Source organism: Hyperolius riggenbachi, chromosome 6 (assembly GCF_040937935.1).
Source record: "Hyperolius riggenbachi isolate aHypRig1 chromosome 6, aHypRig1.pri, whole genome shotgun sequence".
NCBI lineage: Eukaryota > Metazoa > Chordata > Amphibia > Anura > Hyperoliidae > Hyperolius > Hyperolius riggenbachi.
In genome coordinates this window covers 92,730,499-92,747,411 of record NC_090651.1, presented here as the reverse complement: position 1 = coordinate 92,747,411, position 16,913 = coordinate 92,730,499, and the positions used below count along the sequence as shown (strand labels likewise).

The following is a 16,913-nucleotide window of genomic DNA, read 5'->3' as shown; positions in this document are numbered from 1 at the left end:
AACAACCAACTATGAACCACTATAAACCAATGACACTAATGGGTGTCATAAATGTCAGGTCTTCTTTATGCCTTTACAAACAAAAAAATACACAAAAATTGTGAAAGCAGCTTAAGGGCTGAGCCACACGGCCGAGCATTTTGCGATGTGTGATACAAATTTGAAAAACACAAGCCCCATTTACTTGAATGAAAATCCTGGCCAAATCACCATAATCGGTTTTGTCATGATTTTCATTCAAGTCATAGGAGTGTGAACTCATCGCAAAACACTCAGGAAAAAGATCAGGAAAAAGAACATGTTAGGATGTGATAAGTAATACCAAGCATTTCAGGCCATGCAGTGATTCTACTTTCCCCACATATATAATCATCCGCTGCCTAACTTTAGAGCAATACAGACATTTATAAAAGAGGATTACAGTTTTGGTGACAGGAAGTCATCCCGTAGGAGAGCAAATCACAGATGCAGAGGTGGAAAATCGGAGAATCAGCACACACTAAAACAGAAGTTCCAAAAAGCAGAAGTAAAAGTGCCGTCAACCAACAAAGAGGACAAACAAATTCAGCATGTGCCAAAACCCATCACCAGAGTGCTGGCACAATACCTGCTGGCCATCATTGGGCCTCGGTAGCCATTCCACGTCCCTCGTGTCATCGGCCCCAAAGAATGGTACAATCTGTTCCTGTTGGATTCCATTACAGATTGGTAGGGTTACTTACAGAGCATGACCACAACATGAAATGCAGAACAGGCAGGGCACAGGCTGTCCTCGTACCACCAATATGCTCAATTTAACTTTTTTTTTTTTTTTTTTAATTCCAATTAAATAAGAAAAAGAAAATCTTTGGGGACAATGTAAGTGTATCAGATGCAGTTAATAAAGCTTGCCGTATATAACAGTGCTATTAAAAAAAAATACAAAAGCGAAATAGTTTACTTATTTACTTCATATAGAATTATAACTGTTTAACTAGTGAATCACCCCTAGTAAGATTTGTAAAATTACTGCTATTCAACTATTTAATTAGGATAGTAAAATATCAGTAATCCTTACTAATATTTTACTATGACCTAACCTAACCCAACTCTCACACAGAATCCTCACTCTGCAAAACCCTAAGGCCCATATGCAATTTACTTTTTCTCCTGAGCTTTCTCCTACCTGATATTTTCACACGTACTCATAAAATACATTTTAAACCAGCAGCAAGCAAGAAAATACTCAAAGTAATTTTGATAGTAGTTTTTCATTTACTTTTGGGTACATTTTTACTTGTAAAATGCTGAAAAGTGATTTTAAAGAGAATCTGAAATTTTTTTCCAAGGAGATAACTCAGGAGAAAAAAATAATTGCATATGGGCCGAATACTGCTAAATAACAGCTATAAGTGGCTATACATGGTAAATAGCGGCTATAAACCTTGTGCAGCTCCGGGCATCCAAATTACCGCTTATAGCTGCTGATCGCGGCGTTTATCATAGTGGTTTATAATGGCACAGTTTTTACCTCATTCGAGTGAAGTGGCTAAATGCTATACTGTTGTATTGTAGAACAATACTTTTTGCATAAGTATTAAGTCTAGTAGGCCTTGTACATACGCTTATTAAAAGCAGGACATTATCTTTCTAATGCTGTCACAAAGTGACAGCAATACTATTAACATGATGTCAAGGGAACAGATAATAGACATGAAAATATGTAACTGAATTGGCAACATTCTTTGCAATCACTCCTTCAGTGCTATAATGAAGACGTTCCTCTCAGATCCATCTGGCTGCATCTGCAATCGTCCTTTGCGGCGGCGGCAACGAACGATCGTGTAAATTATCGTTTACACGATCACGGTGAACCCGGGCAAGTATCGGACCTGTCGCACGGTCAAAAACTAACGATTGTTGCAGGTGTCGTGCGTCAGTCAAGATTGTTTAACAAATTTCAGTTAAACGATTTTGCGCAATATCTTGGGAAAAAAATTGGTTGTGCAAAATCATTCGAGAAAAATCGTTAAGTGGGTATAGGCCCTTACTGACTGCTGGAACTCTCAGGAGAGTCACATTTTCAGCTGTACGACCACTAGAGAGACTGTGGGCGGCAGAACCTTTACCTTAGAAGGCATAATGGGGTTGATTCAGTAAGAACAATAACTCCTGTTACTCGCACTATTTAAGCCTGTGCGCGCTATTGGCAGCGTAGCATGCTTTATTAAGTTTGCTCAGAGAAGCACTCGCTGTGCTGTGCATAGCGAGCACTAGTAATTTAGGCCGGCTACATCTTCATAACGGGCGCACTCTACTCGTGCCGTCCTAAGCATCTTTAGGTCTAGTGGCTTCAAAGGACGAGATCCCTGCACTTTGATTGACAGGCAGCCTATTGGGCCAATCAAAGTGACTAGCACTCGCTATGCACAGCATAGCAAGCGCTCCTCTGAGCAAACTTAAAGAGAACACGAGGCGGATCTTCGGGAGGCAGAAGGGACACAGAGCCATGTTCTCTGCCTAAAGACATGGCTCTGTGTCCCCCAACCGCTGCTCACTTCCCCCCTCTGTGCTACAGCCCCCCCCCCCCCCCCCGAGTTTAGCAACGAGATTTGACGCCAACTCGGAGGTCAACAGAGGGGAAAGGAATTCCCTGTTTAAAACGCCTACCAGGTGCATTCTTACAGGGTTTCCTGAGCTGCCATTGGGCAGTTCTCTCCCATGGCCACGCCTCCTGCCGCTCCACTGCCTCCCTGCACGCTATGAGAGACAACACAGTCACTCAGTGCAGCATCGTAACCCAGGAGTCAAGCAAGTGAAAGTGGGCCGCTGCGTGGATCAGGTAGCCTACTTTTTTGAGCCTTGGGCTCTCTTTGCCAATAGCGAGCGTAGCGTGCAATAAGGTACGCAGGATTAAATAGCGCGAGTAACAGGTGGTTACTCTGCGCTATTATTCTTAGTAAATCAATCCCAATGTGGTTGGTTAAAACATTCTCAGAATTTACACAAGACACTACATCTCAGTACGGTTTGCTGTAATAAACAGCACCATTTATTGTATGGAGAAAGTATAGTGTATGCAGTACATAATGAAGAATGAATGGGTCATATGGAAGCACCAATATAGCAAGAGTTTGCTGCTGCTTGTCTCTACTTGCCAAACTAAAATGACTTGTAACACTTTCTGACCCTGTAAAAAAGGAGTGTGAATGCAGCTGATTTTATTGGCTTCTCTCATTCACAGGTCTGATGTGGTGTTTTGCTCTATAGCATTTTATGATCCTTTGACTTGTTTCATAGGATTCCCGCTGGTCTGAAACTCTGAGTAACATGGATGCTGGAAGTTTTATTTCACCTCACTTTCCTAGCACTAAAAATAAGACCTGCTATTAAGCAATTTCCATAATATGGTCATCTGTTTTTCATTGCGTGTTGCGGTTTAGAATACATTTAGCTGATCCTTTTCTGCTATTTGAAGGTGTCTTGCTTCAAATCATCACAGAGCTTCCAATTTCAACATACCACAACGGCTTAAAGGAGGAATTTCCCTCAATAAATAGTCGTATAAATGTATAGCTGTATCTGTGCCATGTCACTGTAGATGTAACAGTCCAACAAGTATTTGCATGGCTCCTCTCACTCAGGGCAGGCTTCCATAGGACCCAGGTCTTCCCCCAATTTAGCTGTTGCTCCCCTGTAGAGTCTTCGGGAGAGTAGCATCTCATCTGTCACACTGTTATTCCATGGCTCTGTGCTCCCCGCCTTCATCCATGCTGCGGTGCCTCTCCTCCATGACCCAGCCCATGTTATGTAATAACCAGGGGTGGTTTTCCATGAGGCAATGTGAATTGTGTGCTTCAGGGCAGCAAAAAATAAAGGGCGGCAAGAGGCAACTTCCCTCCCCAAATGTCCCCTTCCTCGCACTCCCCCTCCCTAGATGCGAGGTGCCGCTTCACTCACCTGCTCTAAGCGTTCCAGCGATGGGCTCTCTATTTGCCCCTCCGGTGTCGGGAGTGGTGCTTTATGCGACCTATTACGTGCTGGTGGGTCACATGGGGTGCCGCTTTGGTCAGAAAGGAAGCAGGACTTCACGTGTGGCTGGTTAAGCCATTGCTAATCTGCTGAGAGCGGGTAAGTGATGCAATGCTGGTGGTGAAAGCAGAGGGAGGTAGGCGTAATGCCAGAGGTGGTTGATAAGGGTGAGACTGACACAGAAGTGCAACCGCTGGGACAGCTGAGACGCTACTCTATTGAAGACTCTGCAGGAGACCTGGTGGGGGAAGTAAAGGCGCTGTCTTGGTTGCCCCATTGTAGCTAGAACCAGTCCTGCTCTCACTGATTCATAAAGACACGTAGAAGAAAATTTAAAATATAAGTGGAACAGTTGTTCAGAGCTACTAATCAGGTTTCAGCAGGTAGAGGAAACAAAGATTTTACGTAACTGCTTCACTTTTAATGGCACTTGATGAACTGGACCAACGTCCTCTTTCATTAAACTAGCCTATAGCTCAATTGTCCCTGGTCCTAATGTTAAAGGATTCATGAAGCAACCCACATAGCTCCCCATCTTTGGCTGCTCAATACAGAGACACAAGTGTAGCACATCCCCACAATGATCAAGTCCTCTGTGCAGGTTTCTGCTGAGGCAGTGCTAGAACAGATTCATAACATACCTTTCAAATGCTGGCCATGACATATCTTCACTGAGCTCTGAGCCATCGCTGCTCCCTTCAGAGAGAAGAAAAGAAAAAAAGAAATCAAAGAGGGGCAAGCGCCAGCAAGGACGAATCACACTGACTGGAACAAATGAAAAGGCAACAAATATGATAGAAGCACATGTCCTCCTTCGCAAGGACATTCCACGCTCATTACAAGAAAAATCACTGGAACATCTGGATGTCTTATCAGTTTTCACAGTACAGGACAAATCTGCACAGCAATTCAAAGCATTCAATGGGTAAATAGAAATGGCTGATGTATTCGGAATAGTTTCCTGTAGATGTTTTAGGTTACAGTGCTCACAGGTTAAAGAGGAGCTCCAGCCAAAACTGCGGGATAGAAAAAGGTTGTCTGTGTCCCTGCTTTATGCCTAATTGACCTAACTGAGGTAGGTTACAAAATCAATGACCAGATATTAATCATTTGTAAACATACATCTGATCAACCTATTCCTCACTAAGATTGCTAAAGTGCTATAAAGAAACCCCCCACCACCAATCCGACATGTTTCAGCTCCCCATTTGGAGCCGTCGTCAGGGAATAAAGTGCTAAGTGCTAGGGTGCAAGGTGCATATCTTATAAATTAACAATCACAACATATAGAAAACAATAAATGAGAGCTGTGCTCTCTAGCTCAGTCAGGCCTGAATGAGCTAGAGAGCACAGCTCTCATTTATTGTTTGTCGGATTGGTGGTGGGGGGTTTCTTTATAGCACTTCAGCAATCTTAGTGAGGAATAGGTTGATCAGATGTATGTTTACAAATGATTAATATTTGGTCATTGATTTTGTAACCTACCTCAGTTAGGTCAATTAGGCATATTAACTCATTTTAATTATATTAATAAAAGTTATATTTTATAATGTACACACTCCAGATAGGAATTATTTTTGTGTTTTATTAAATTTATTATTAAATATTAATCAGGTTATGTGAATTGTGTGTCCCTGCTTGTAAGATTTTCCTTTTTTCTCATTGTTAGGAGCTTCAAAGATACAAAGTATAAATGTTGGAATATGAACCAGAGGTTCTAACCTTTCCTCTTGTTTTTTTATTGTTGTCTGGAGAGGTTTCTTCACTTCCTGTTTAGGTGAGATCACAGAAGAAAAAGACTGAAGAAGCTCTCCACATTTTTTTTTAAATAAATTGCTTTCCTTTACCACACTTAAACACTTAATAGATCTGATAATGTAAGTCAGCAAAAAATGTATGTCCAGGTGAACATTAAAGGATACCCAAAGTGACATGTGACATGATGAGCTAGTCAAGGATACGTACACTGCCAAGCACACAAATAACTATGCTGTGTTCCTTTTTCCTTTCTCTGCCTGAAAGGGTTAAATTATCAGGTATGTAAGTGGCTGACTCAGTCCTGACTCAGACAGGAAGTGACTACAATGTGATCCTCACTGATAAGAAATTCTAACTATAAAACCCTTTCCTAGCAGAAAATGGCATCTGAGAGCAGGAAAGAGATAAAAAGGATCAATAGTTCATAGATTTTTAGCTCTGTCATACTTCAATGAATGTGTCATTGAGCAAAAACAATAAAACCGTTAAAACATAAAAAGAAGATTTAAACATAGAATAAAACTGTGGAATATGTTAAAAAGTCATTTTTAAGTGAAGGAAGATAGATATAATCATTTATTTCATTCGTTTATTATCACTTTGGGTGTCCTTTAAGTGCTGAGTTTGGTCCTCCTTAAGCAGCCCATACACTCAGCCGATTTTCTGGCCGACCGATCGATCGCGATCGATCGATCGATCGATCGCAAATCGGTTGGCCAATCGACCGATCGACGGCCGATTTCGATCGATTTCGATGGATTTCCATCGAACTAGCAGGGTGGAAAATTTAGGTCGATCTGATGAGATTGCTTATCAGTTTGCATTGGCCTTAATGGAAATCTGATGGCAAAAAAATGCCATCAGATCGAATTTCAACAGATTTCAAACTGAAATCTATTGGAATTCTATCCTGGTAAAAAATGTTCTAAAAACGCATCAGATAGATCATCAGATGCATTTCTTATCTGTCTGCTGCCAATCTGACGAGTGTATGGGCACCTTAGTCTCACTTTATCAGAATTATCTTACATCTCAGCATCTATCTAATGCATCTTTGTCGCCACCTATAGCTGGTGCACTGGACGTTGCGTTCCATCTCTCCAATACTTCCTCCTTCAATCTCAGAAGGAGGAAGTATTGAAGTGAAGTAAAACACGACGTGGTGTGCATGGGCTACAGGCAGCAACAAGGATGAGTAAAAAAATGTCCCTTGCCCCATCAAGTTTATTGCTTTCATTTTGTATGGAATGTATTCTGAACTGTGGAGCTCATACCTGTTCAGCATTCTATGCATCAGGGGCGTTGCTAGCCCCAAAGATCAGTTGCACATGCCCCAGATCTATCCTGAGCTGCCCCGGATGTCCCCCAGGCAGAGTCAGCTGTGGTGCCTCAGTCGCCAGGTAACTCTGCCTAGTTATGTTTAAGTGACACTGCCTATTTTATGTGATATGCTAAAAAATGTTTTATTTATTTTTGTATTAATGGAGAGGGGGGCTTCATCCAACATTTTGCTGTGCATGCCTACTTAGACTGCTGTTAAGTTCATGTAAATTTGGCTCCACCCATGACCACACCCATATTGTGGTACGAGGCCACACCTATTTTCCGACTGGAGTGCCCAAAACTGCCCAGGATCTTTGAGGATCCTAGCAACGCCCCTGCTATACATTCTGATACACTTTGCATTGATAGACATTTGACGACCTCCTGTAAATGCCTCAAACTGCTTTCTGCAAATGTCTAGACAGATAAGTGACGGTTGGTGGTAGTTGACAATCTGTTAACTGCAACAGTCTGTGTGAAGCTCTAAATGATTCTGTCTTCCAACCAGCAATGGATTCATGGCTCTGGCAGCCGGCTTTCAGAAAGCTACAACATGCTGTATCCCTACCAGTATGGAAAACAAAGCCTGGTTGGTCAGTATTAATGTTTGACTGCATAATATATGTAAAAGCTGCTGCAATTACGGTAGGTCTGGAAAGCACACTGTATCAAACAATCCAATTACTTTTACAATGTCAATTTGGAGAAGTCATCCAGACATAGTGATGCAATTTCTAAAATTAACTTGGAACTCATCTGCTATTTCACACAGATCCATCTGGAGACAAGGCAGACTTGTAATGCCAAAACTGAAACATTACAGCTAGGCCCGCAACTGTATTACTTTTCACACTATATGCAATACCACAAACAAGACTATTTTTAAATAATCATAAAAGTATAATGCACAATAACATCTGCAGGTAGATATCATGTGAAGAGCCCCAGTTCTGGTTGTGAAAATGTAGGTCAATTTGTTTCCAGACTGGGTACAGCCTTTCCAAACACACCGAAACAAGAAATAAGGTTGCAGAGCTTCTGTCTGCCAGAAGAGCTGTGCAGAGCAAGGACCATACAGGGCCCCAAGCAGAGCAATAAATGTACACCCCCCCCCCCCCCCCCCCCCCCCCCACACACACACACACTGTTGATAGGATGTCTCCCCAGCATACAGTATCTCACAAAAGTGAGGGTACATCACACATTTTGTATATTTTATATCTTTTCATGGGACAACACTGAAGATATGAGGCTGGGATACAATGTAAAGTAATCATTGTACAGCTTGTATAATAGCACAAATTTTCTGTCCATAAAAATAACACCGGCATTAAGGTTTAAACCACTGGCAATAAAAGGGAGTACAGTGACACAGATTTAAGATCAACAATTTTAAGACTTAACACAGAAAAAAAAAATTGATTGCCTCTTGTACTTTTTCATTGTTGCCCAAGCCTTCCACATGGCAAACTTGACTGTTAGGGTTGTGATAATCTTGCTAAGCAAGATTGGAGCTGGTTCACTGTAAGACCGAACTTGTCAGTTTTGCTCGTTCATCCCCACTAGTCATACACAGGTCAATTACGGCCCGATATGCCTAGCCAATAGATCTTTATTCTATTAGAATTTGATTGGATAGTGATCGGCCTCTATCATGGCAAGTTTGATTCTGATAGGGTTAGCATAGAGTTCTGATGGTTTCAGCAGAACTCTATCAAGCTTCAATCACAATGCAAAGTTTTGCACTGCTCAAAGCAGGACTATGGACCAATGATGCCCCAACTTTAAAGCTTTACCAGTTTTCTACTACCCCCCACCCCTTTCTCCACTACATACACCTAACACTAACCTTCCCCCATTGCAGAAAGTATTGCCTTTTTCTGGGCAATAGTAAAAACCCTGCCTAAAAATGGATTTTCAAGATGGAAACAAAACCTAGCAGAGGAGCAGAGTAGCATATAATCAGCTCCTCCCTGGCACTCTGCATTCTGGCATGCCCTTCGATGTCTGTCTCTCACGCCGGTGGCAGCCGCTGTCTCCTGTGTAGGAATTGCAATGATGTGGTTTGTAGTCACTGCTCCATTCTACATCAGAGCTAATGGAGCGATGTTTAAAAATAAAGGCCACAGCGCAATCCTTGCGCAGGAGCCAGCAGCTGTCAGCACCATGAGAGACCTTGATGGAGCTGCCAATATTTTGACTTCCAGGGTAAGCTATTTTATCCTCCACCTCACAGTTTCTAGATTTTTATTTTCTCCTACAGATGTGATCTAAAGATTTCATAGATAAGATATGAAAGTACTGTTATCCATTATCTACAACACTGTTACTGCAAAACTTGGAGCACAATTCATGATTATTATAAACAGAAAGAGCAACACAACTTCCATATAACTCACAAGCTCTTAGCACAGCACAGCGTTCAGGTTCTATTTTAATAGAAATACTCTGTGGTGATTTATCAAGACCAGTGCATAGAAAACTGGAGCATCTGCCCAGAGCAATCAGTCAGGTTTCAGCTGTCACTAGAAACAGTGGTTTTGATGTGTTGGAAAACAACTTCTCCACTTTGCAACGGTCTTGGTAAATTACATACTAACTGCATTGCAATCCACAGAGACAAACAAGCAACATCAACTCCTTGGCCTCAACTCACTAAAGTTGGCCATACACTTATAGATTTCCACTCAATGTTCCAAAAAAATAATTCAGAAGGAATCAATTCCCTGGAAGAATAATGTATTGTAGACCATGTTTTATACAACTGTGGCATAGGTGTAGTGGATAACACTCTAACCTTGCAGCGCTGGGTACCGCTTCAAATATCTGCAAGGGGACTATCTGCATGGGGTTTGTATATTTTCCGTGTGTGTGGGTTTCATCCAGACACTCCAGTTTCCTCCCACATCCCAAATACACATAGCTAAGTTAATAAGCTTCTCCATAAAATTGGCCCTAGACTATAATGGACATAGGTCTATAGTCAGGGCTGTGGAGTCTATATTAAAATCAACCGACTGCAACTCAGACGCCTCAGTTTATGAAACTACAGACTCCAGGTAACCAAAATTGCTTCAACTCCTTAGTCTAATACTTACCAGGGCTGTGGAGTTGGTACAAAAATCATCCGACTACGACTCCTCAGTTTATGAAACCACCGACTCCAACTCCAGGTACTCAAAATTGCTCGTGCTCCGACTCCAACTCCACAGCCCTGTCTATAGTAGGGATTACATTACGAGGCCCTCTGAGGGACAGTTGGTAAAAAGACTATATATACACCCTATAAAAGTGCTGCAAAAGATGTCCATACTATATAAATACATAATAAAATGAGTAGGGGATATGGCTGCTTCATTTATTCTATGGAATTTTGATTAGGTTTAAAGTTCAGCTGGATTGGCACCAAGCAAATTATTTGCTCAACTTGTTGCAGGTATTAAAGAGGTGCAAGAAGGATTAAACCACAAGATTTGCGTACAATGTAATGACACGCATGGCAATATGTACATTGAGTCATATTAGGAAAGAACATTTCCTAATGTAATAAACTACCAACAATTAAAATGCCAAGATACACAAACACTGCATCCCAGCAGAGTAGGAGGCCTCTATAATTAAACAGATGTGATTTCCCCGAGGGCATGTACTCCCTAGAAAGCCACACAATGCACATACTGTGCTGAATAAAGCAGGCAGATTAGAAAATAAATCCCCTTAAAGGAGTACTATCGATTGAAACGACTTTTTTTTTAATACTCTATATTAGTGTACACATTACCACTAGTGCTAAGGGCACTTTATTTCTTCACCCAGGTCTCTCTCTCACTATCCCTGCTTAAAAATTCATTTCTCACACAGCTCATAGTAGTTTGGGTCACCCTGAGCTGCTTGGTTACTCTGTCACACAGCTCACAAATATATTTCACTGTGTCACTCACAGCATGCAGCAGACATGAGGAGAAATAGGCTGATCTGAGGTGGTAACAGGTAACTAAATGAGCTGGAATATAACTAGCTATACCACGAGTCTGTGTTTACACTCAGACTGGCTGCCTGCTTGAGGCATTCACTCCAGGCTGCATCCACTTTACAAGCTGCTGAGAGGGGCAGACCGCTGTCTACAATTAGCATTATTAGTATCTTTATCAGTAAAGAGAAGCAAAGATAATAAACACACATTGCTAGAATCTTTAACCCCTTACCACCATATCAACAAGATTCTTTCAGCAAGGTGATAATTAAACTATAAACTGAGGAGTTGATAGCATCTCCCCTTTGCAGAGACATGGTCTAGCCCTCTGGGAGCTCAGTATTAGATACATTTTGTATCCAACACTGACGCCAAAACTGACGAGGATTTTACAGCTGAGAGGAACAGCTGTGTGAGGAATCAAATTGCTCCTAGTACTTGCCCTAATGTGTGCTACAACATACAGCATTTAAAAATAAATGCATACATCGATAGTATTCCTTTAATGCTCTATCACCCAGTTTTTACTTAACTATTACTTCAAAAAATACCACATTGTATATCAGGTCCAATGAAGGTTTTTTTTTTTTGTTTGGTCTTTTTACAGATTGGGAATCGTCAATCCATCTTTTTAACATGGTGCTGATTGGTGGAAACAGCTCTGCACCACTTTTATGGCTGCTGCCCAGGCACTCATGTTCTGGTTCAGCCGTTGTGGCTATGTGGTCCCTACTGACTTGTTTTCAATAGTGTTGTTCCAATACTGTGAACCAGAATGGCTGGCATATAAAAAAAAAAAAAAAAAACTTTGGCTTTTTTACAGTATTACTTTATAAATTAGTCAGTGTTTGCCCATTGTAAAATCTTTCCTCCGACCACTGGCAATCCAGCGCAGGAAACTTGGGCACTGCCGGCGCCACTATAGACCGTAATAGGAATTACGGCTATAGCGGCGCAGTCAGTAACTTCGGCGCCATCAGAAGACGGAGCTGAAGTTACTTTTAAGACACTGTAATTCGGCCTTCAGCAATAGCTGGAAGACGAATTACATCATTCCCCCCCATCCATGGCGGCCTGGAGGGGGAATAGTAATTATCGTCGCCGGGAACTTGTGCAGCAGCAGGATCAGCTATACCGGCTGTATCCTGCGCCCAAGTCTCCCAGCAGCGATTCCTCTTGTACGCTATCACAGCTGGCGACAGCTTAATGCTGGGAGTACATGGTTCATTTTTGAGGTGATTAGATGGTTCAATAATTTCCGACATGGCCGATCTCCCTTTCGAACCTTTTGCAGCTCGATTTCTGATAGAAGTAAATGGAAAGAGATAAGAAAAACGAGCGGAAGAGAAGAGAATCGACTGCAGAATCCAGCGGCAAAAACTATTCAGAGGAGAATCGAGCACCAGAAACGAATCGTGTATTCGCAGCATTAGTCGTGGCAGGTGCAGCTCTGCAGAATATTTGTTACTGAGAGTTCTGAAGCCATTGCAAAGAACACCATTTCTGCCAGAACGTGCTGGGTGGAGAATTCTGCATATCTAAACAGCCTAGGCCAAGCATCACTGGGAGGGCAGGCTACACACAGATATACAGATATAGGAAGTGTTTATAATGTCGAATCCAGGATAATTAATGTAAAAGTGGGTATCCTGAACAATTAACTGCATTCTACTATTTATTATTATTTATATAGCGCAGACATCTTCCGCAGCGCTGCACAGAGTATATTGTCTTGTCACTAACTGTCCCTCAGAGGGGCTCACAATCTAATCTCTCATTAGATTGTCATATGTCTAGTGTAGTGTATGTATCGTAGTCTAAGGTCAATTTTTGGGGGAGGCCAATTAACCTATCTGTATGTTTTTGGGGATGGGGGAGGAAACCGGAGTACCCGGAGGAAACCCACACAGAGACGGGGAGAACATACAAACTCCTTGCAGATGTTGACCTGGCTGGGATTCGAACCGGGGACCCAGTGCATGCAAGGCAAGAGTACTAACCACTATGCCACCGTGCTGCCCATCCATCAGTCACTACAGTGCCTCTTTTTGAACCAACCCCCCTACTAAGACGAATGGGGGTCCTAAATCTTGGTATTCAAGTGATCACCCCTGATCAGACCACAAAGCTTTGCCCTGCTCTCCCTAGAAGTCTTGCTGAACAAATGCTGCATTCCTCCCCAAGCTGGCTGTGCGTCTTCCCACAATGCCCTGTGCTGAATCCCAGTAGCCATTCTTGGAGGAAGGACAAGTGCTTGCTGTAGCCACACCCCCTTGCTATTATCAATAGCAAGAGGAGAGGGAGGGTAAACAGCAATAATATTAATGCCTCCTCCCACTGAATGCAGAGAGAAGAAAGCTGTGCACCAGAATCGACCACACCTCCTCCTAAAAGGCACTGCAAGAGGCTGAGCTGCTCAGATGATTTTATATGAAAACTGCTGTCCAAAAACATTGCTAACAACTTAAGGTGACTAGAACCCATAGCCTATACATAGCTTTAGTAATGGGTTAGGCCCCTTTCACACTTAAAGCGGACCCAAACCAAACATTTCTTTAATTCAAAATATATACAAAGATATATAAACACTCCTTCAAGCCTATTAGCATTTCAGTGCATGCTTTTCACCCTTCTCTTTTCATAACTAGGGATATACAGATGGCAGCCATTAGCAATTCCTCCATTGCCGGACATCTACTCCACCAGTCTGCCGGGCAGCACGGTGGCGTAGTGGTTAGCGCTCTCGCCTTGCAGCGCTGGGTCCCCGGTTTGAATCCCAGCCAGGGCACCATCTGCAAGGAGTTTGTATGTTCTCCCCGTGTCTGCGTGGCTTTCCTCCGGGTACTCCGGTTTCCTCCCACATCCCAAAAACATACAGATAAGTTAATTGGCTCACCCCTAAATTGGCCCTAGACTACAGTACTTACACTATATAATACATACATAGACATATGATAATAGTAGGGATTAGATTGTGAGCTCCTTTGAGGGACAGTTAGTGACGATACAATATATATATATATATATATATATATATATATACACACATACATACTGTACAGCGCTGCGTACGATGTCGGCGCTATATAAATACTAAATAATAATAATAATTCTGTCCCAGCAATATGTAAGGAAGGGAGGGGTTCCTCCAATAAATGTCAAATATTTTATATTTTCTCATCATGCAGCTGAAAAAATGCTGTAATTTATTATTATAGTTTAGAAAATAGATTTTATTTCTGAACTCTTGTATTTTTAATTTGGGTCCACTTTAACGCATTCCGATGCGGTGTGATTTTTATACATCTCTCAGCAAAGGTCGCACTGCACAATACCGCTGAGGTGCGACTGTACAGTGAGGCATACTTTCCAATAACAGCGTGCCTCACTTTTGGGTGAAACGTGTAACACGCAGATACTCTTGTGTTGTCACAACGGGATACATCAATGTGACAGCAAGATAGAGCCATCACTGCTTTTGTGACGGGATGTGACGTTTTTGTGCGATGTGATGCAATAGACCCTGGTAAGTATGAAAGGGCAATACAGAATTTAGTAATTCTTTTTATTCCTAGGTGTCGGCCAACAAAAAAAATGGCTTTAGTACAGTAACTCATAGGAACCAGATTTCTGCAGTCTGCTGTTGTCAGTGCATTAGCAAGGATTAAGTTCTTTCACACATCGGTCTTTTGTTAATAGGAGCCCTAGGATGCCAAGTCCTGTCTGCTTTTATATGAGAATTCAATTGCCTTTTAATCGTTCATTACAGAATGTATACACTAAGCGTGAAGCATTCACCCCCGCATTGCTTATTATTCCTCCATAATTAAGTAATTGGGATAAGTAAATGTGGCGCACGTAGCCCTGAACTCACTGTGCCATAGATGATGGATGTGTTCATTTCACTGCTTACACTCTGCACAGATTTATTGCCTCGGACAATTAAGAGATTATGGTAATGATTTCCAATGTAACAGTTAACCAGGCACCAGAGTTAGGGTTAGCAGCTGCAGTACTATACTCACCTATTGATATACCGCTAGAAAGAGTGGAGCTCTCCGCCTGCCCACGGGAAGGTGTATGAGGTTCCATTACACTGTCATCTAATAGGTGCCGCGGCCCCGCATTTGGAAACGTTGCACTTTTAAACTCTGCTGTGTTCATTTTATGGATGAAACTGCAAGTACATAAATAGCAGGAATACGGTTATCAGTAAGAGCCATTTACGTTCCAAAGAGATAGAAAAAACAGTTTACTGGGCAACAATAATCTTTATTCATCACACACAGGCAGGGAAAAGCAATCTCACCAGCGACAACATTGTAAGAAGGTTTAGGTCCCTCCCACACTTGCTACATTCTGTTGCAGTGCAAATACTCCACAATTGCACCGCAATGGTGCCGAAACATCGCATCGCATGTTGCCGCTGTATTCCGAACATACAATGAAGCATACAGTGCAATAAAAGTATGCCTCACTGACAATGTAAACGCACTCGTCGTAGTGTTCTGCATGCAATGCGTTACTGCGTTAGGACCTGCCGCACCACAATCAATGTGATTAGTCCTACAGGGCTATCATTGCTTCTGCAATAGGATGTGGTAAGCTTGTGCGACACGATGGTGCAAGTGTGAAATGAGCAAGTGAGTGACATAGCGAACAACTCCTGGTGAACATCTTACTTGTAACCCAAACTGTGGCATTTGCGGTGCCCGAGGGGCATGAGATTACGAGGTGATGGTGGCGTTGGCGGCAGTAGCCCTGCTTCCACAACGATGCTTTTCCGGGAATTCTGAGGTGAGGCTCCCGTTTCAGAACCTACAAGTGATGACATAAGAGTTGTATATAAGATAAAAATTTAATAGTGACAGTTTTGAAGTAAAACATGTAAATTCCACACCATAAGATACCACCAATCTGCAATCAGAAAGACGGAAAAAAAATATGCTAACAGACAGGTTCGGTTCCAGGAGACTAAGTTAAATTTGTAATTTAAAGGACAACTGACAAGATTAGCTGCATGCTTGTTTAACACTACTGCAGCCTAATAGAGAAGCAGGGCTGCCAGGCAACTCCAATTAAATACATATGGCAGCCTCCATATACCTCTAAGGGCCCGTTTCCACTTGTGCGGTAGGAATCGCAGCGGTAAAAATTTGCATGCGGATGCGAATTTCACATGCAGTTATATGCGAATTTTCACGCGAATTCGCATACGATTTCGCATGGATGCCGATGTATGCGAATTTAACCATGGCAGTGCCTGTGTGTGGAGAAGCAGATGCAAAAGTAGCTTGTGGAGGGGGACAGGAGGATCAGATCAAGACTGCGAGAGCACAAGATGGCTGCAGGGGGCTGGTAGAAGCCCCAGGTGAGTAAAATTGTTATTTTTTTCTGACTTAAGCATCCCATTAAGGAACCAGTGCTAAGGAATGTACCGTATGTTGGGTTGATGTGGCTCTAACATTTACAAGCTACAGGCTCACTATACAACAGAGGTTCTCGATGTTCAGCCTTGTTTCAGGAGGAAAATTAGATGATTTGCATATTCTGGAGCGATGCATCATGGGAAACCACAGTTGCTCACAGCTGAATTATCGCAAATACCTTCTGTTTTAAGAAGGCAAAATTACTGTACAGTCATGTGTTACATACATAATGAAACATATATAAACGATTTTATTTTGGACAAGCTGGATTTGGACATATAGCATAAACAATGCTTTTTTGGTTGTTTTCGATGTGCTTTTAACTACATACAACAGTTTATACAATACAGTAACATGAAATAGCAATAACATGATAAAAATGAACAGTACTGCATATAGTGGGAATGAAGTTAGGAGGT

At 42.1% G+C, this 16,913-nt stretch overlaps 1 protein-coding gene across 4 annotated transcripts in view; it reads right to left on the bottom strand.

The window, feature by feature from the left end:
• Nucleotides 1–16,913, bottom strand: part of RALGPS2 (Ral GEF with PH domain and SH3 binding motif 2) — a 340,810-nt gene that overhangs the window by 30,697 nt on the left and 293,200 nt on the right. For 3 of the 4 annotated variants that reach the window (XM_068242552.1, XM_068242554.1, XM_068242553.1), the window contains 4 exons: nucleotides 15,748–15,883; nucleotides 15,091–15,242; nucleotides 4,653–4,707; nucleotides 608–685 (listed from right to left, as the gene is read on the bottom strand). In XM_068242552.1, coding sequence (XP_068098653.1) covers nucleotides 608–685; nucleotides 4,653–4,707; nucleotides 15,091–15,242; nucleotides 15,748–15,883 — 421 coding nt within the window. The remainder of the gene's footprint in view (nucleotides 1–607; nucleotides 686–4,652; nucleotides 4,708–15,090; nucleotides 15,243–15,747; nucleotides 15,884–16,913) is intronic. The other variant, XM_068242555.1, reaches the window with a different exon arrangement.